The 20,085-nt window shown below is 42.4% G+C and overlaps 1 protein-coding gene across 1 annotated transcript in view; it reads left to right on the top strand.

The window, feature by feature from the left end:
- Positions 1 to 20,085, top strand: part of LOC117271565 (uncharacterized) — a 47,521-nt gene that overhangs the window by 10,580 nt on the left and 16,856 nt on the right. Inside the window, exons 14-50 of the mRNA XM_033649827.2 lie at positions 1,142 to 1,300; positions 1,495 to 1,613; positions 1,700 to 1,912; positions 3,317 to 3,475; positions 3,591 to 3,775; positions 3,873 to 4,055; positions 4,999 to 5,090; positions 5,283 to 5,452; positions 5,581 to 5,734; positions 5,811 to 5,887; positions 5,986 to 6,166; positions 6,262 to 6,417; positions 6,505 to 6,638; positions 6,761 to 6,919; positions 7,005 to 7,188; positions 7,280 to 7,491; positions 7,641 to 7,829; positions 8,746 to 8,888; positions 9,017 to 9,176; positions 9,274 to 9,357; positions 9,638 to 9,775; positions 9,939 to 10,055; positions 10,132 to 10,224; positions 10,331 to 10,551; positions 10,648 to 10,841; positions 11,073 to 11,327; positions 11,412 to 11,641; positions 11,773 to 11,937; positions 13,045 to 13,122; positions 15,926 to 16,285; positions 16,652 to 16,999; positions 17,278 to 17,613; positions 17,694 to 17,825; positions 18,252 to 18,404; positions 18,551 to 18,667; positions 19,013 to 19,186; positions 19,265 to 19,469. Coding sequence (XP_033505718.2) covers positions 1,142 to 1,300; positions 1,495 to 1,613; positions 1,700 to 1,912; positions 3,317 to 3,475; positions 3,591 to 3,775; positions 3,873 to 4,055; positions 4,999 to 5,090; positions 5,283 to 5,452; positions 5,581 to 5,734; positions 5,811 to 5,887; positions 5,986 to 6,166; positions 6,262 to 6,417; positions 6,505 to 6,638; positions 6,761 to 6,919; positions 7,005 to 7,188; positions 7,280 to 7,491; positions 7,641 to 7,829; positions 8,746 to 8,888; positions 9,017 to 9,176; positions 9,274 to 9,357; positions 9,638 to 9,775; positions 9,939 to 10,055; positions 10,132 to 10,224; positions 10,331 to 10,551; positions 10,648 to 10,841; positions 11,073 to 11,327; positions 11,412 to 11,641; positions 11,773 to 11,937; positions 13,045 to 13,122; positions 15,926 to 16,285; positions 16,652 to 16,999; positions 17,278 to 17,613; positions 17,694 to 17,825; positions 18,252 to 18,404; positions 18,551 to 18,667; positions 19,013 to 19,186; positions 19,265 to 19,469 — 6,429 coding nt within the window. The remainder of the gene's footprint in view (positions 1 to 1,141; positions 1,301 to 1,494; positions 1,614 to 1,699; positions 1,913 to 3,316; positions 3,476 to 3,590; positions 3,776 to 3,872; positions 4,056 to 4,998; positions 5,091 to 5,282; positions 5,453 to 5,580; positions 5,735 to 5,810; positions 5,888 to 5,985; positions 6,167 to 6,261; positions 6,418 to 6,504; positions 6,639 to 6,760; positions 6,920 to 7,004; positions 7,189 to 7,279; positions 7,492 to 7,640; positions 7,830 to 8,745; positions 8,889 to 9,016; positions 9,177 to 9,273; positions 9,358 to 9,637; positions 9,776 to 9,938; positions 10,056 to 10,131; positions 10,225 to 10,330; positions 10,552 to 10,647; positions 10,842 to 11,072; positions 11,328 to 11,411; positions 11,642 to 11,772; positions 11,938 to 13,044; positions 13,123 to 15,925; positions 16,286 to 16,651; positions 17,000 to 17,277; positions 17,614 to 17,693; positions 17,826 to 18,251; positions 18,405 to 18,550; positions 18,668 to 19,012; positions 19,187 to 19,264; positions 19,470 to 20,085) is intronic.

Genomic DNA, 20,085 nt, shown 5'->3' with positions numbered 1-20,085 from the left:
GGGTCACCATTCTCACTTAACAAAATTACAGTTTGGTGTGCCCCAGGGCTCCATTCTTGGGTCACTGTTATTTCTCAATTTGTATAAATGATTTACTACATTTGTCCAACAGAATTTCTTCCATAATGTTTGTAGACTGCACAAAATGTATTTTTTTTCTTGTATTTTATTATTCAGTCATCGATTAAAGAAGCTAATTCTGGTATTCTGCTGGTGCAAAATGATTCAAAGAAAACAAAATCAAACTTCAGAATTTTGACATGTTGTAAAAACTCATTTTGAGAATAACAGAAGGCCTCATGTGCAGGCAACTCAATTCCTTTGAACAGTGATTGACGAGAACTTGAGCTGTTAAGGACACTGATTATATGTTTAAAATGTAACCAACTATTTTGGTACAATTAAGCGATTAAGTTATTTTGCGAACACACAACCTCTTCATACGCTTTATTATTTTTTAATCCAGTAGTTCCCAACTGGTCCAGCCGCGGGGTCCAGATTTATCCTTAGTCATTACTTCAATGTCCACACAGTTTGATATATTCAGAATCATACCTGCGTTTAGCCATGTTGTTGAGCTAATTTTCTGTCTCTGTCAAGTAGCTGTCCATTGGTCACCCACTCTACAGCAGGAAACGACACTTCAAATTAAAAGTTATGTTCCAGAAATTCACTGTACTTAAATATAAATTGTGTTTTTTTGAAAAATTGACACATTCACGAGTCGCTTGTGGTTAATTTAGAATAGACCCACCACCCACTTTTGTGGGAACCACTGCTTTAACCTAACCGTACTTCTCATATTGCAATATAGTCTGAGTACCTATATTACAATTTATCACAAAATCTTTCTTCTACAAAAACGCTGTGTCGGAATTGTAGCCCCAATTAAATATCTATAGTTTATTGTTTATTGTTTATTAAAGTATCCTAGGTATCTCTGAGCTGCACGTTTGATTTATGTTAATAAATTGGTTATTTTGAAACCATTGTTTGATTTATAGAGTTAAATTGGTTGTTGGACTTTCTTGAGTTATTGATGCTGTAATTGTTCTAAATGTAGTGAACGGTATGAGGGCAACAAAGGCAATGGCAGGGGATTCCTTCTTATCTTGTTTATCTTCTTGTCCTGCTTCTCCAGTGGGCTCATATGTATGGAGTCACTTGACTAATGTCCTGAGGAGCGAGGACCCTATGAAGCAGACCCTAATCGAGTTACTACCCGATGACATCATCAGCAGAGACTTCGAAGCTGAGTTTTTGAAATACTCCTCCTACTCAGACTACACTGTTTCATCAGGTAATGATGCCTTCACCTCAGCTGCAAGTTGTCAAACTTTTCCATGATCGCAAAAACAAAACTATCTTGCACAACAAACAGAGATAAACTCAATCATTTTTAAGACAAATATTTGCACAAGTAGGAGATGATGATGAATTTAAAGGTGCAGCGTGTGTACTCTGTTCCTTTTTCTGCTTCTTTGTTTGTTTCAGGTATGGGAATTACAAATGTGGAAACATCTTTGATTTTCTCTCCCAGATCATTTCTACCAAGATCTGCCACTGCAAACCTCACACTATATTTTCATGGCAGAGCCCACAACCTTCTGGAAGTGAGTTTGGTATCCATTTGATTCCCAGAAGTATATTAAGTCTTACAAAATAATAATGAATGCATGTATTTTGTTTCCCAACTAAGGTGGACCTTCACGTTGAAAATGCTGAGGCACTTTTGAAGAACATTTTCGGTCACCAGGCTCATGACTCCAATGCAGAGTCTGCAGCTCAAAGTCAAAAGTCGCAGTCCAAAGAGGCCAGGAGGACGAGAAGAAAAACAGATGATGGCCGTAGAGGAGAAAAAGAGAAGTGTTTATCCAGCACCAACAGTTATCTGAGCCAGGCCAGGGCCATGGTGAGGTCACTGTGGCTGTTGTAAGACTGTCATCACGTCTCAGGGGGCAGCAAGTTTAACATGTACGCTTGGTCACGTGGGATAATGAGATCAGGACTGTTGTACGACAGGCGGGGAGGTTTTTGCAGCAGACCAGAAGCCATTTACATTTCATTTGAGATTTTAGACTTTTCGTCAATACTGTTTTCTTGACAGTGCATTTGTAAAATTCTGAGATAGTGAAAGTAAATGCTGAGATTAGGGTCACCTGCAGCTAATGATTAGTTCATATCAATTAAGGGTTTACTATGCAGGATTTTCCTTAAAAAAAAGAAAGAAAAATAATCCTTCTCAAAGCATGTGGTGGTGTATTAATATGTGGGGACTCTACCCTGTGCCTCTATTTTGTTATTTTCTACATTTTTTTTGCTGTGTTTGCGATGTTCCTGGGCACAGCACACAGTTGAAGTTGGGACTTTGCAGCACGCAAGCAAGAGGACGCTATGAAAATTGCAGACACAGAGCTGAAAAAATGCAAATATGGCAAGGCGAAACACTAATCTGGGGTTGCTTCTAATTTTGCTTTTGCTGGCAGTATTGTTTAAAAAACAGTAACCAACAACTTCTGCATAGTATACCTATAAATTTTCTTGACTAGTCAATTCATGATCCATAAAATGTCAGAAAAAGCCCAAACTGATGTCTTCAAATTTTTGTCACAGCTGCAAACCCAAAGATATTAAGTCTACAAGAATGAGAAGACAAGGAAAAGCAAAAATTCTCACATTTGAGAAGCAGGACTAATCAAATATTTGGCATTTTTGCTAAAACAAAAAACCCAAGTTAAACCATTAATAAATCAGCAAAAAACAACTGACGATTAGTTTGATGAATCGGACGAGTAAAGACAGCAAAGACGAAGACGGAGTGCTCTGATAATTGCTAAGATAAAAGACAAGATTAGGCAACAACACAAAGAATATTTCTAGTCAAATTTTAATTCTAGAGAGGAGTACAAATTGCTGTACATTTTTAATACCCTGGAAATGCTCTTGCTGGGTTAATCTGGGAGAATTTACAGTATGATTTGCTAACAAAACATTGCTGGAGTTTTATACTTTAAAATGAACAATAAGGACACATAAGGAGTCATTACAGAGGCTGTTAAATAATTATAAATTCCTCTGCATATTTACATGTAACAAATACCACCAGTTATTCAGAAACCTATATAAATGTACTTTAAGGGTACATATGGGAAAATAACAAAAGCTAAAATGACTTCATTATCAAGTGAAAAGGGTTTACACTGCAGGGGCATTTTATACATTTTAAGATTTCTACTCGTAACGTTTGCATTGAAAGACGGTAATTTCATTAACAACAATCAGTCTGCACCCCATGTTTGGTCCTTGTCTTTTCCAGTTGTTTGGGACGAGGAGAACAGAGGAGAACCGTCCCAAGTGTTGGGTCGGCGTGAAGGTGTTTGGCAATGAGCTCAGTGTGTTCACATGTGAAGATCTCTACAGACAAATTGACCAGCTGTCGCTGAGCATGGCAGGACTGGCTGTCGAACTGCTCAAGGTATACTGGAGGTAGATTATTCACACAGTCGCTAACTTTGTCTGACTGTCTCTTCTCTGTCTGTTTAGACCCTCTCATTTTCTCTCTCTGCCGCCCTTCCTCTTTTGTCCTCCAGGGTCATGAGGTTCAGCTGAACCACAGGGCCGTGCTGATGACAGACGAGCTGGTTTTACCGTCTCTGTCTGGTTTGCCCATCAAACTGGGCATCAACATGACCTCCCTCCTGTCGCTGCGTCTGAAGGGCAACATCAACTACAGAGACACTTCCCACTTCTCCCTGACTGGATACATCAAACCTAAGTACGTGTTTATTAGCATGTGTTACAGGGGCTGCAACTCTGACATTTGGTTTCAAACTGCACCTTCAGAAGAATGTAACCTCTGTCTTTATTTTCAGTGCCTACGTGGGGCTGTCTGCCAGGATGGGGGTTGATGGAGCTTTGGGTCAGGCTGCAGTGGACTGGGTCTCTGAACTGAGGAGCTCCACCAGTCTGGATGGGAGTGTGCAGCTGCAGGAGGGGCGGGATGTCAGGGTCACACTTAACACACCGGAGGATGTCATGGACATCATCTCTCTCAAGTGAGTGTGGGCTCTGATTACAAGGATTAGCATAGGGTTTACATGTATTATGTGGGCAATAAACTAGAGGATGAGGCTGGACAGAGGATTTTTGCATGTTTTAGCTTCTTTCCTACAGATCGCACAGGCTTATTACCTGCAATACATTGCCTAGGTGTAGATTTTGGGTGGGATGCAGGGAACGCCCCCCCCCAATATTTAGAACATGTGCATTTGCCACCCCCAATACAAACATGACAGTAGCAGAGGACTTTTATTTTGACATCCTGCTACAATGTGACGCTGCCTCCAGTAAATAAGGTGGTGGCAGAACCATGTCTTATTGTATCATATTGTGCTTTACTATAAATTTGCTTGCTGAATTTTGCACTTCTTTTCTTTCAATGAAATGTAATGCACTCACTTGAGGAAAGAAAATTCTGCTCTGTTTTTCCAAAATTACAAGATTATTTCTTCAGAACATCTTTCAGAGGAAAAAAAAATACTGTTTTTTTTTAAAAATTATTTTTAAGATAATAATCTGATATATTTTTGTCTTCCTGAAATAATGACGTTATCATCTTTTTAATTCAGAAAAACAAAAGCAGATTTTTTTTTCTGTGAAAACTTTTCTTGGAATTCTGAGATAATCATGTTAGTTCAGAAAAACAGGGAAAGTATTTTTTAATGCATTATGCTACGTATTACGCTTCCGTATATTTTACACTTATTTTTTGTATATTTTTTAAAATAATGGTTTAACAGGTTGCATTATCTTAGAATAACAAGTATATAGCAGTAATAAATTATTATTGAATTCAACACAAAAAAAATAAACCTAGTGTCTGTTAGTTGGTATTTATAATGATATGTGGATATGTTATAATAATATATAATGACAAGCTTTAGGAGGTGTTTCGAATGGTGTTTTCCTTAAAGTGTGTGTTATTTTTGTGTTCTTCAGCTCCAGAGTGTTTCAGCTGAGTGGAGACCACAGAGAGGAAATAAAGGGGCCAAAGAGTCGAGTCCAGAAGACGACATGCACACCAAAGACATGTAAGTCCTCAAATACTGTGTGTGGCATCATACATGACACAAAGAAATCGTTCAGTTGTTTATATTAACTCTTTTGAATTGCTTTTGACTATTTCTTATCCCTACTATCTCTACCTTTCTAAATGTGGAATGAAACATTTCTCACAGTACTTATTTGCCATTTTTGGCCACCATGTAACTGCTTCCTCACAGGGTCCAAGATGGTCGGCTGGCAGCTGTGCTCCAATGCCTCTTACCCGTCACCTGCCACAGGTGTTTCACTTCCCGCTCCAGGACCAGTCCACCTCTCCCTCAGGCTGCTGAAGCTGGACAGAGGCCTCCATTACTACCTGCTGGAGGCTGCCTACTCACTGCTCCCTCAGGTGTGAGGAAGTACAAAGCTCTACAGATGGGTTTCTCCTTTGAGATGATTCTGTCTTCACTCTGAATATTTCTATTTACCTTGTCTCACAGTGGCTAACACCCAAAGCTACCCCTACTTATGTTTCAGAGAGGCACCTGGCTCCCAAGAGAGGCCTCCATCCACCTCCTCCTGGCCACACCTCAGTCCTCCATCCCCAGGGACATGTCTCTGGACCTGAGCTTCAACCCTCACAGACTGCTGCTGAGGATCACCCATCCTCTGAAAACCATCCACATACAAGGTTGGTCACAGATATAAAAAAAAAAACAACTCACCATCTGTCAGGGTTTAATACTGATAATTTGTTGTCTTCTCAGGGCAACTGGAGCAAGAGAGGAACATAAAGTCAGGAAAGCTGGAGCTGTTGATTGATGGTGTTCATTATTATATCATGGTAAGTACTGAGATTGTCTGTAACTTTCCTGCAGAGTGGATTTAATCCTGAAATGATTTTCCAACCATAAAAGATGTTAATCATTTTGTTATCATTAGGGTTTGGTCGACAGTCACACACTCCTGTCAGAGCAGAGAACGCGCTATCATCTTGAAGCCAAAATGGCCGCTAATGGACATCCCATGATCCTCTCTGCTAATGTTACTCGTGGGCTGGGCAGGAAGACCAGCTTCTCTGCGACTGTGAAGAATGTGTTCAGAGAAACCGCATCACTGTCAGGTATCCAACCAAATAATATGCATCTATTATCTCTAAAAACACTAGTTTACATTTTACATGTATTTTACATGTGTGTTCATCTTTACCCACGTCAGTGGCCCTGGAGCGCAGGCGGGACGGCAGCAGCAGGCAGTACTCTGTGGAGGCGGAGCTCCTGTTACCTGGCGTGGTCGGCACCAGGATGTTGGGACTGATGGAGCAGAAGGGCTCACTGTGGAGCTCTGCGCTCAGGCTCAAATATGGTCTGGGAGGTGAGGGACTGCAAAGTTTAGGGAGAATATGCATTTCACAAATATATCATTGACATCACTTTGCCCTGACATTTGACCTCTATACAGGTGATGCCAGGCACTTGCGTCAGGAGTGCTACACGTCTCAGAGGCTAAGGAGCGAGAGGGACTCAAACCTCACGTACATCATGAGAGCAGATCATGAATTCTACTGCTCCAACACGGCTCCTATCAACCACAAGGTACTTGCCATGCATGCCTCTGAGCTTGATACATTCCTGGTTGGGTGAAACAGGTAAGTGAACAGCAGAGGTCCTTTCTGTGATCAAAAGCTCGGCGGTTTCTCTTTTCTGTGCGTCCACAGATCCACCTCAGGCACGAGGAAAGCCCCAGCCACATTAAATCATCCCTGGACCTGAGCTACGGCAAACACTGGGATGAGATCAACAATAAGCGCACACTTCTTCTGAGCCAGTCCTTCAAAAACCAATCTACACAGAATCACACCAGCTACACACTGGAGGTACACAGAACTGCGTCTATGATGGCTCAAAATACTTTCTATTCCAAACTAATACAATAAAATATTTGCTCTCTTGTTATTCCAGTTCAGTCTCCAGGTACCAGAGAAGAATTTAAATTACAGGACTCAGCTTCTGCACTCTCACCTGAGACAGCTCGGGTCTGAGAGCAGCACTCACCTCAAAATCAACTACAACAACCTGATGCCGCTGGTGGCTGGATTACACTGGAAAACCCCTCCTGAAGACACCCAGCAGAAAAAATGGGAAGGTAAAACAGCTATATTTGATCATATAATGTTTTCAAATTATTATGTACAAGCATTTTGGCACTGGTCAGCATCTCTCGTATTATCATCCAGGTACATTTAACATGGACACGCCGTGGCTGTACATCTACACTGCCCACAGACTGAGCCAGCACCAGCGCCACACGCTCCAGCTCACCTCAGAGCTGACGGCCAATAAGTGGCTGATCATCCGTGGCCTCATGCTGGAGGGTTTCTACAGGGACAGGGGCAGGGAGAGGGAGGCCCGTCTGGAGCTCTACACACCAGCTGCCACCTACATCCAAGTAAGGCGAGGAGATGAGAGGCTATATTTGTATCAGGAAAATTTAAATCTCTTACAATGAGATTTCATTTGTTTGCACCAGCTGGGGAAATTATGCTACATCATTTTTACATGTGCATACCTTCTGCAACTCCTCTGTCCTTCCCCAAGGCAGGAGGGTGGGGCGTGGTGGGGAAGCGCAGTGTGAAGGCCTCTGGCTCATTAAGCTCCTTGTGGACTCCGACCTTGAGAGGAGATGTCTCTCTGGAGAGCTCGAAATTCAGCCACACCCTGCAGATGACCTTCACCTATGGCAAGCACAATGTCAGCCTCACTGCTGCCCTCAACACAGTGGATAAGGTGGGTGGTGGCACTGGGCCATTGAATGGGTGTTAAAGGGAAACCTTGGTGTTTTTCACCTTGGTCCCTATCTTACCATGTTTTTATGTCTAAGTGACTACTGGGAACAACAAGTTTAAAATTGGCCCAGTATTAAGGAGACTGCTGCACCCAAAACAGGGCATTTGTGCACCATCCACTTTAAGTGTTTGTTTTTGACACTGACAGGCTCAGATAATTATTTTAAGTGTCTGACAACATTATGGAAAGGATCCCTACAGTCATAGACCTCTTTGTTTAAGACTAAGATCCTTTTTGCTTACCCGGAAACAGCCCCGAAATTGCTATCGCCAAACCCACCAGACTTCATTGAAAAAAACAGTCATTTTAGCGTTTACAGAGGCAGCATATTTTCACACCTGACAGGGTGAATTAAGAGTTTATTTCAACCAAACCAGAGCTGGGGATTGTTGGGACAGTGCCAAGATGAAAGAAGATGGTTTTTGTGAGTTTTATTTTGTTTCTGTCAACTTTAAATGAAGTGTGTTCTAAAGTGAAAAAATTACCGTTTATTTAAATGGTCTGGTGGGTTTGGTGATGGCGATTTTGGGGCTGTTTTTGCTTAAAAAAGGATCTCAATCTATAACATAAAGGGCATTTTCTGTTGAGCTACTTTCCATAATGTTGTAAGACACTTAAAATAACAATCTGAGCCTGTCAGTTGCAAAACAAGCACTTTTAGTTGGGCGCAAACTGACGATGCGAACATGCCCCAAGCGATTCCTTGCAGCCCTTTCGCTCAGTTCCAAAACTTGTTGTTCTCGTTAGTCACTTAGACACAAAAACCTGGGAAAATAGGGTCCAGGTTGGGAACAAATTCTACCCTTTTAAATGCTTTTAGCACATTATAGAATGACTATCTACTGACTTCTTTAAGAATCTGAAAAAGAGGCAAGCGATACTGAAGATGACCTTCTCGAAGCTGAAAAGTCCGTCCACAGAACTGGAGTTTGAGGGAGCAGTAGAGGAGCTGAAGAAAGACAAGAAGATGTATCAGAAAACAGCCATGCTGCAGCTCAGGTCTGTGCCTCTGACCGAACAACTTGGAATCAATCTGTTGATGTATTCTAGGATAGTTGTGAATTTATTACAATAAACAATGGCAGCAAGAACACTGCTGACTTTAACAGCGATGTCATATCGCACAGACAGCCCTTCCAGACCTTTCCTCAGACTCTCCTCCTGCGTGAGACTTTCACCGTCGACCTCCTCAAAGGCCTCTACGTCCTGGAGTCGAAAGCTGGTTTCCACGGCAACAGAGAGGTCATCCACACCCTCACCCTTGGCTACAAACCACCAAGCCCTTTTGTAAGTTAAGTGCAAGTTGATATATTGATGTATGATACATAAAGTGAAGGAGAATTAAATTCTGTGATTATTTTTTGTGTCTCTCCTCCATGTTTAGGTTTGTTCTGCGCTCATCCATCCTTTCAGCTCAGACATTATTCCATCTGACTCAGAAATCTGTGTGACTGTAACCAGCAACCAGGTAAACATGTTAGTTATGAGCTAAATTACAGAGAAATATACAGACATGCAGAGTTCTATGAGGTTTTAATGTGATATCAGAGCCATTAAAATGGTGTGTTGGATTTGAATATTTAAGTCAGTGTAAGAGTGACCTAACTTCCGCAAAAAACACATTGATGTTGATCTCAAAACATGGGGAAGATTGCATCTAATTTATATACTGCTGGTGAAAGATCTAGCGAGATATTGGAAACATTTGTGTATCTAATACATGTTGTATGTGTCACACTCTTTTTCAGACCCAGAAAGACGTACGAGGGAGGTTACGAGTGGGCAGCAAGGAGAAACTGACTTTCTTCGGACAAGTTCAGTTGAATCCTCTGCACTCAGGTCAACAAACGATAAAAGTTAGCGCCAACTTCACCCATCAGCTTCAGGTAAACTGGCCTCTCTTATAACGCAATGGCCAAGTGCTGACTTGAATGATGTATTGTGATTGCAGTCAGCAGTTTAACAAGTGATGCAAGTCCACCTCCGACAGCGTACAGTGTAGTTTACAGTAGAAAAGGCCAAAGTTGTGACCTGTCATTACTGTTACAGCTGCAGCTCCCCTCCTCCGCTATAGTGGAAGGAAATGTATGTTGGAACCCCAAAAACAACAGTGACTTTGATTATCAGGCCCGAGGGAAACTGAGAATAGAGCGACAGGAGTGTCAAGTGAGTAAGAACAACTCAGTGTTTTAATTATTGCCTGTTTAATGGTCAGCATGTCTGATGAATTTATTTCTTTTAGCTCTCTGTACAGCTCAATGGAACATCAGGGAGAGTCGGCCTTTATTCCTCACTCAGCCATCCCTTCAAATCAAAGATTCCCAAAACATTAGAGGTGGGCTGTGTCTTACCATAAATTTATTTCATTAAGAACAAATAATAAAATTGTCTGCCTTTTAGCATCTGAACTATCTTTTCATTTTGCTGTTTTTCTTATTAAGGTGAAGGCCACTGCAGATATGTTTTCAGTGGCTGGTACAGGAAGTAGCTCAGTACATGTGAGGGCTGATGGGAAGGACAGGGTGAAGCTGGACGCCCAGATGTCCCACTCCTTCCAGAGGGGAGACAGAGCCGTGGGACTGTGGGTGAACGTGTCCCAGAGCCTGCTGCCTTCTACAACTGACCTGCATATAAACATGGCTGCCAACATGTCCTCAGACAGGTCTGTGCACCCAGATATACAGAGATGATCATATATGTAATAAACAATGTTGAATGTCTCTTTATGGACTTTTGAACTCATTACTGTCTCCTCCAGAGTGTCTCTGCATGGCTCCTATATACAGGGGCATGAGGCTCTGCTAGCTCAGGTCAAAGGGTCTCTAAAAGACACCCAGGGTCTCCAGCTGGCTGTGTCTGGGGACCTGAGGCACTCCATGGCCAACCTCGCTATCTTGCCTCCAGTCCTGGGGTTGGATGGGGCACTGGGGCGGTCGGACACCCTCACTGAAGGTAGAGGTTCATTTGAAAATACTAACTACAGTAACATAGAATTACATGATGTTACATGATGTTTGTTTTGACATTTTCTTTATGTGTAAAACATCAGTACATTGCTTAGCTTCGCTGCCAAACTGGGGGCATGCTGACTGACATCTACTGTATGTCACACACTGACTATGGATAAGTGCCTGATACAACCCCACTTCAAAAGATCTGAACTATTCCTTTGTCTAATTGCAGGACAGCTGAGAGTTAGAGTGATGGAGACCTTGTACAGTGTGGAGCTGAGACATCAAGAGGATCCCGGAGATTCTCTGGACAGAGAAGATGAAGAAAGCATGATGGAAAAGAAAGTCCCTGTGGCCCGTGATTGGCTGTGTGTTTGGTTTGGGGCGGAGCATTTGTGTGTGAATGCAAGTCGCCAACTTTGGGATCGAGGGATGGGTGAGGTCAACGCCAGACTGTCTCACTCCTTCCACCTGCTCAGTGCCACAGGTAAATCATTAATTCGTACATGTTTTATATTTTATACATCATAATCGTTTCTGGTGTCCGAATCTCTTTGTCTTCTGGATACAGGTGTACCGGCGAGCAGTGATGCCCAGGTGAGGTGGGCCCAGGATGGCGGTCGACTGTCAGTCCTTGCAGAGCTGCAGGCTGGACCTGAACATCTTAAAGCTGAATTCAGTGGTGGCAGGACAGACCAGGTGTCCCCACGATGGGAGTACTTCTCCAGGCTGCAGCATCAAGTCAAAGCCCTTCTGAAAAGCGGTGTATCAAACTCCGTACAGGCCAAAGCACATTACCAGGTGCAGGACTATCGTTTTTTTTTGTTTTTTTTTCTAACGACATCTGATGTGTCATATGTTATTTTTCTTATAATATGTACACATGCATTTCCATCTTTCCTTTATTTGTATGTTTTTCTTCCCACTGTTAGCTAGAGACAGAAGGTCTGGACACAGGCTTGACTCTTCACATGGACGACGAGAGAATGGTCGACGTTCTTTTTAATATTGGATCAAAAAACGGCGCAGCTATATTGGTATTGTCTCTATGGCAACAGATGACGCTGCTCCAGGGAGTCATACCCACCTCTTTACAGGTGAATTTTACATAATTTACATGTGTTCATTTCAAGTTTCTGCCTGTGAATGAATTTTTTTAATTATCTTTATCCACATTTTTTACATATTTGTGGAGCATTGTGTTTAAATCTGAAGTACATATAGTCATCAGTTAATCCACAGGCCCGACATCAATGGTGAGAAGATCTGTAAATCTGTGTGTCACAGATTTAGGAAATGTTACAGTTGCTTTTATACTACTTAGACACAGAGAAATTATAAGAAGATAAACGTAGAGTAAAAATGTGCATGATGCTACAATATATACATATAAACATAAAAAAATATAAAAATATGAGCTATGTTATTGAAAAAAATAGAAATAAATTAAATATGTGCACATATGTGCCCAAGAAATATATACAAATACTGTATTTGCATTATACTACAAGTGTGCAAAATATATATGTAAGAGTAGAATAGGCAAGAGTTGGATATTATATAAGAGAGAATTGAAATACTGTCCACATGGAGGAATATATAACTTGAATTAAGAGGGCCCAAGGATTGATCCCTGAGGGACACCACACTTAACTTTCCACATTGTACATTCCAAAAGCAGAACAACAATATTTGTGCTCTTCATGTAGGACATAAACCTCAGAAATAGTGTGACATACTGAAAAGTACAGCTAATTAGAGGTGCTGGTATTTTGTTACCTTTTGCCTTCAAGTCAAAGCTTTTTCCCCTGCTTCCAGTCTTTATGCCAAGCTAAGCTAACAGGTCTCTAGATTTAGCTTTATATTTGCAGAGCAGACGTGGGAGTGGTATCAATCTTCTCATATAATTCACAGCAAGAGAGAGAGAATGAGCATACTCTCAAAATATTCCTTTAAAGAAGTTGACCCACTGTTCCACCATGAGCGGTAGCATCAAATGAACCACAAAGAATAAAACTGAAATACTGTTTCAACTGTAAGCATGTGTTGTTTTACAGTAAGGGCTCAGATTAGCATGTTGGTGTACCACAAAATTGTATGTGTCTGGTCTAAAGTTCAGTAATTCATCACAAATCCTTGTGTCTCCTCCTTCAGTTTCTTCCTTGAAAAACAAACTTTGCCAACAGGGGGTTTTGTTTTCACAGATGAACTGCACAGGGGACGCCACCGCAGACCGTCTCTCAGCCCAGTGCTATGGAAATGTGGCGGGTCGCCCTGTGGAGGTACGAGTCTTTCGCTCCTATAGACCACACAGCAGGCTTTGCTATGGCCTGTCGCTCACTCACTTTAGCCTCATTGTTCAAGCTAAAGGCTGTTACAGCTCCAATGGTCAGAGGGAGCTCAGAGCTAACCTCACTCATTCTTCCCTTCTACTGCTGACATACCTGGGCGTGCCCTCTACATCTAGTGTCAGGCTCCTGCTGCGGCCTGGCCCTCAGCGATGGGCCCTGGGGGTCGGGTTGGCTGTTGGCCCTTGGAGAATGGACTTGAATGTGGGACTGAGGTTGGAGAGGCCTGGGCTTTATGGCTGGCACGGGATGCTTGAGTTTGGGACCCGCAATGATACACACAAGGCAGAGGTGACAGGTCGGATGAGGTTGGAAAGCTGGTGTCACATCTGGGCAGATGTCAGCGTAGCATGGGACTCAAACACCTCAAGTCTGTTGCTCTCTGTCCGATGTACAGGGGTGGGGAGGCTGGCCTGGGTGCAGGTTAGGAGAGTCAAGGGAGGAGAACCACAGAAAACCTCTTTTACTGTACGGGGACAAGCAGGGAAAGATGGACTCAAATGTTCTTTGAGCTTAGAAAATGAGCAGGACTCGTGTCAGTGCATCTTGTCTGTTCTTCTGAAGCACCAAAAGGCTGAAGTTGGGTGGACTCTCCAGCATCATTGGGCCTCTCTTACCTCCATCATCCCCAACAGAGTAGACCTCCAGGGGTCAGGTCAGCTCAGTGACACATCCCTGTCTGGAAGTGCTCAGGTCTCTTTCAACACCCGCTCTGCTCTGATCAACCTGACTGCTGCCTTTGAGCCCTCCACCTCCTTCAGGGTCACACTTCAACAGAACCTGGCCACCACTGTTGCACCACAGGAGGTCACTGTTAGCATGTTGACCACTGCTGGTCAAGCTGAATTGGAGGTGGAAAGTGATGTGTGCTCCTTGCTCCTCCTGGCAAATCAACACAAGAGAGGAGAAGACAGGAGGATCAGCTGGAATTTTTTTGTCCATCAGCGATGTGTCTTACTGAAGGTTAGAGAGGAAACAAGAAGTGTCAGGAATCTTGTTTCCCAGCAGAAGGAAAGCAAAAGAAGCATCTTCACCTTGGAGATGACTCTTGTCTTTCCATTAGCACAAATCACACTGATAACACCAATACTGTAGTAAACAGAAAGTATAAACAAGACCATAGTTGAAATGAATGTTAACCTCTTAAGGGATTTTACACCTGTGGCATGGCTTTAGGGATATCTGTCTCTTTGGCCCAGTCCAAAACATCTCAGCAACTATTGGCTGGATTGCCTCGACCTTTGAGCCTCATTCACCAATATCTTCCTGCTTTTTTCTTAAAGGGAAACTACGCCCATTTTCAAGATTCATACGTGTTACTCCTATGGTCTAACACAGTCCAAAAATATTAGTAAACATGAACAACTCTCTCCAAAATTCTAAAACTAGAGTTAAATCTCAAATGTGCGATGTCATAGGGTTTTAAGTTTGGAGCTGCTCCATAGACAATGAATGGAGAAAGATGTTATAGATAACACTGAGAGCAGCCAGGGGAATATTCTGGGCTAATGGGTACATTTTCTGTTTCAGAGCTGAGAATACTACAATAGGATAAAGCTAATTTGGGTATTAAAAGGAAAACAAACATTCTATGGGTCCACAAAATCAGGCTGCCATTCATTGTGGATGGAGCAGCTCCAGACTTTATACCTGATGACATCAGAAGTTTGAGACTTACTTCTCTTGTTTCTGGCTTTGAGAGAGAGTAGCTCATGTTCACAAATATTGATTGACCTTTCTTACTTTCCTCGGCCTTAAAAAAACATATTAGAATTCCTTATTTAGGTGGTGTTCCCCTTTAAATTTGTCCTTAAAAAAGGCCTTAAGAAAAGTCTACTTCAGATTCATGACGTGTTCTTAAACCACAGAATTGTTCACACCTGTGTTCTTATAATAATGAATCCAGTTGCCCTTGTAAGTTGAAAGCTTGTGCCAGTTGATCCTAATTAGCATAGGTAAACGCCCCACCAATTACCATAAAATGGCATGAGACTGAAGGGCCATGTGCACTCACAGAAATAGAGGAAGAAACGAAGAAACAGAAAAGTCAGGAGAGTTAAGTCAAGAATTCCTAAACAAAATTTCTATAGAGGGTAGTGCACATGGCTCCAAACATTTAAAAAAAAACTTCTGAAGTGGAGGAACTCCTGCAGAAAGTGAACCCCAAACAAGTTGTCATATTTAATAGCTTTAGAAATTGATATAACGTAAAACAAAAAAGATGCACGGAATGCTTGAAATGCGCATTAATTCACCACCTGACCCATGCACCACAAACTTTATGCATTATAGTAGCACAGATGTCAGGACTAAGGTCAGAGACAAGTGCCGCAGTGCTCTCCAAGCTTTGCTAGTGAGTGTCTGACACAGAAAAACAGAGAAATGTCATAATTTGTCACTTCTAGTACCATCATTAGGGCAAAATTTTAATTTATTTAGTACTTTGGTTTATGACCAAGTACCTGCAGAACTAATGACATCATAGTTTTGCATCCCAGAATGATCTCAACAGTATTTGGCAACTAATGTAAACTCTAAAGCAGTGAATCCTTTCAGCAATGGTCTTGTTTGTGTAATTCTGTATTTGTGTCACTGATGTAGTGTTGAAAAGCAATCTAACTGTAGGACTGTACATGTGTCACAACTTTATAAAGTGAGTACTTGTATCTGATTTGTCTGGAAAGCATGAAGAATAGTCCTGGCTCTGATCTTCCCTTTTTTAATTTTTCCTCTATAGACTCTCCTGCCATCGCAGACGTCAGCCAACATCTCCATCACCCGTTCTGGCTGCTCCACAAATCTCAGCACCGTTCTCCAGGCTGACGGGGAGCAAAGAGGCAGCCTTAGTCTGCATTTATCATGTCACCCCCACCTTAGCCTGAGAGCATCTGTGCAGCACTCTATAGAGGCAATACAGACGCTAGGATTTCCTGCTCACGGAGCTTTAATCTTAAAGGTTTCACATCTGCCTGGCGTGGTGGTTGGCCTGGAGCTGGGACGTTGTTATTTCAGGGGCAGTTTGGGGAAAACCGAGGCTTCACAGACAGAGGAGTCTTCCTATGCTGTGAATGTGACCAACTACTGTCCAGCTCTACAGGTCAGACTATGCATCAGTTCCCTGTAATACTGCTCATGGAAACCTGAATAAACATATATGTTTAAGTTGTAAATATTACTGCTACATCTGACTGTGACAATACATTGTCATTTCTTTCATCACAGTTAAAGAACTGGGATTTCCTGCATGATTCACGTCTGTCCTTTTAAATACATTTTACAGCTCAATAGAAGGTCAAGCTCATTTATTACAGCAGCAGAACAACACAACAGATGACACAGCTGCTAAGATAGGTTACTGTGAGCCCTGTTTGACTTGCTGCCACTGTGGAGAGAGACAGAATCACTCTCCTTCCACCAGTCTCTCAACACCAATTAACATTCTCCACGTGTGTCTGCACCACAGGGAACAGTCCTCCCAGCATCCCTGGCTCTCCAGTCTCTCCTGACAGTCGTCCCCTGCCAGCTTACCCTGACCTCGTTTCTGAGAGCAGACAACCAGGACCTCTCCCTGGAGCTGAGTCAGTCCTGCAGGCCTCTGACTCTCTCTGGGATACTCACACACTCCTTCCTTGGGCTGAGGAGCCACGGTGTGCCCCAGATGATCACCATAGAGGCCACTGCTCCTGGAGGCTCTGAGCAGGCCCTGTTCATTAAAGCGGGGACGTGTTATATAAGAGCCAGTAGAGTCGTAGAGGCCAAAGGAAGGACACAGTGGCTCTGGGCTCTGGAGTCAAAGTGCCCAATGTTACAGGTGTGGATGATTACTAAAGCTTTGACACCGTTGTCCATCACATTAATATTTAGAAATGAGGCCGTTTCCATCATACAGTTAATAATCCGAACAAAACTGAATATGCTGCAAAGATCAAACTACTCTTACAAATATGATTGATTGCCAAATTAAAAGGTCCATTACGGGTAAATGTTGTTTGTTAAAATGTGGTAGAATGAGGCATCTTGAAGTGTGTTAATTAGTTTTATTTGCAACTACCAGCAGTGATAATGACCTTACTGTTCTGTCCATTTTAGGCTCATTTGAATGGCTCAGTGTGGAGTAACCCTCAGGGTATCTGGACAGCGACGGTGGACACCGAACTGGATGGCCAAAGGGGTTTCCTGAGGCTGAATGCAAGGCCCTGGCCGGAGCTGAGTGTGGAGGGCGAGCTCACTCACAACCTTCCTGCTCTCAAAGACTTACCTGAGCACAGCAGACTGAGAGTCACCTGCAGGGTTGGAAAACAACGATACGACACTGAAGCCGTCATACAGATGGAGGAGTGTACTGTGGGAGCCAGTGGGGTTGTGATGTCACAGCCTGGCCTGCGGGGGTCGCTGGTGTATCACAACAACTGCACAGTGATTCAGGTAAACATACTACGAGATTATCCGAAAGCCTATTGGATCTCAAATAGATTCACTGCATCACTTGCTATCAATATTTGTAGGAGTGGGGTAGTCCGGATGGGATGCAGTCCTCTGTGTTGTTGGTTGTCTCCCCAACTGTTGCAGAATCTCAGGTCTCCATGACAATGGATGATGCAGAGTTACAGGCGTCAGTGGCTCTTAAGAAAACTAAGGTGTGGAAATACATTAAAACATTTGTGATTCTACTTTTAAAAAATGTCAATTATTTCCTTTAAAATCCAGTAAAAATCACATTTCACCAGGGCCCAGTCATTCAGGATTTTGGATTGGATCAAATCTTGAAAATGGATTGTTCACAGGAGAGAAAAAAAGGATTCTGAAGTTGGATTAGACCACATAATCCAGTTTTGGTTTTGATCTGGATAAAACCCTTAGTATGTGTTGTTCAAAACTATGTAGCAGGATTGAGATATCCAAAAAAATTGCGATAATCAGCAACCCATTTTCAAGATTTGACCCAATCCTGTAGCCGAAATAAAATCAGATTACGTCTGTACAACTGAGCCCTGTAATACATCTAACAAAGAGACAAAGGACGTGACGTCATGTACAGTAATTCAGTGTTGTTGTTTTTTCAGAATAAAAATGAAGCTGCACTCAGTCTAAACCACTCTGTGCCCCTGTTGAAGAAGCTCGGTCTCCCTGTTCATGCTGCAGTGACAATGAATTCTGGGAATCACGGCAATGGCTCGTACTATTCACTATTACACAGCAGCACAGGAAGCCAAAAGGTAGGAGGCAGCATCAGCAAATGCTCTTTCAACTTCACAAGCCTGAAGTCTCAGACCACAATGATATACTGTATGTGCATTTATCACCTTTATCACATTTACTGCATGTAACAGCTGCTGCAGTTGATACTCTGAATGTTTTACAGCTCACTCAAGAGATGACATTTTCAAAGACGTCTGAAACACTCAGAGTGAGGAGTCATTTTAGACACACGGTGAACTATCTGAAGAAACTGGGAGTCCCTGCAAACAACAGCATCCAGGTGAGAAACTCAACCATAAAAAACTAACAGTTCATTGACTTAAAGGGACAGTTCACCCCAAAATAAAATGCACGCTTCCCTTCCCCAGGTGTAATGTGGTTGACAGAATATAGTTACTACGTGAAAGATGTATTAATCCTGATTCAATTATATATTGGAGAGAAGGCAGACATAGCTACGGCCTGATATCTCCAACATTTAGTAACTCGCACCAAAACAGTCTAGACTGATAAACAGCAGTACAGGTAAGAGGACAAATATGTATTTTTAATTTTGGGGTGAACTGTCCCTTGAAAACAGCTCACTGAGTGAATGAAATTGATGTCACAGTGACTGTGTGTGCAGGTAGAGCTCGGCTCTGCTGAAGGGAATGCTTTGACCTTACAATCCCAGTTTGGAGGTCAGCAGGCAGGAGTGAGACTGAGGATAAAATGTCTCCCAGTGACCAAAGAGATAAGAGGAACCGTGTGGCACAGCTGGTCGTGGCTACAGGACAGAGGACTGCCACTTAATATGGAGGTAACATAACACATCTTTACATCATATTGGTTTACTGAACTGGTAATTATAACACCTCTTGTGGTTTTCTTCTCCAAGGCACTGTGTTCCATCCAGGGAGTCTTTTCTCAGCTTCAGTCCAGAGCTCGGCTCACTGTGGACGGACACAAGCTTCTCGCCTCCGGCTTGAATGTCAGTGTGGCCGATGGACGTCTGGCCCTGCTGCTCTCCTACTCTCCACCAGCTTCTGATCAAACAGGGACATGGCGCAGCATGGACGCTACCCTGACTGCTCAGTTCAAAGGTCAGATTGTATAACAGCTGGATCTATTTGTACACAGTGCTACAGAGCAGGGTTTTCAACTAACCAGTCAATAGGTTACATCCCTTTGTGTATACAGTCCAATTTTTTCCAATGTTTTGTATATTGATCAAGTCACAGTCTTAAAGAAAAGCCAAAAGTATTTCATAAATATCATATTATGTTTTTCCCCAGCAGAATTCCCGCCAGGATCTCGAATTGGTGGTCCTATCTTGACCCTCCCAAATATCATTCCAATCATCCTCAGATATCTCCAGGCCTGATTCCCATTTCTGTTTGACCTGGCCAATGGAATAATTTGTGGAATTTTGTAATCTGATATATATATATATATTTGTCTTTATTCTTGCATACATCAGTGCATATATTAATCAAATTGGGTTCAGTATCCTTTATTTGTTTGAATTCTTTACTGAAGTAGTCTCTGACGTGGAGATATCTAAAAAAAAAAGCATTTTTGTCCAAGGTTATAAACTCCCTGTGTTACCTCGAATTCAAGAAGATAACTTTGTTTTCCTTGCATGCCTGCTGTGAATGAAGAATCCAAAAGTGGAGATAAATCTTGATGAACAACAAAACTACATCAAAACATCCATTA

Source organism: Epinephelus lanceolatus, chromosome 12, assembly GCF_041903045.1.
Source record: "Epinephelus lanceolatus isolate andai-2023 chromosome 12, ASM4190304v1, whole genome shotgun sequence".
NCBI classification, from domain to species: Eukaryota; Metazoa; Chordata; class Actinopteri; order Perciformes; family Serranidae; genus Epinephelus; species Epinephelus lanceolatus.
This window is presented reverse-complemented; position numbering and strand designations above follow the sequence as displayed.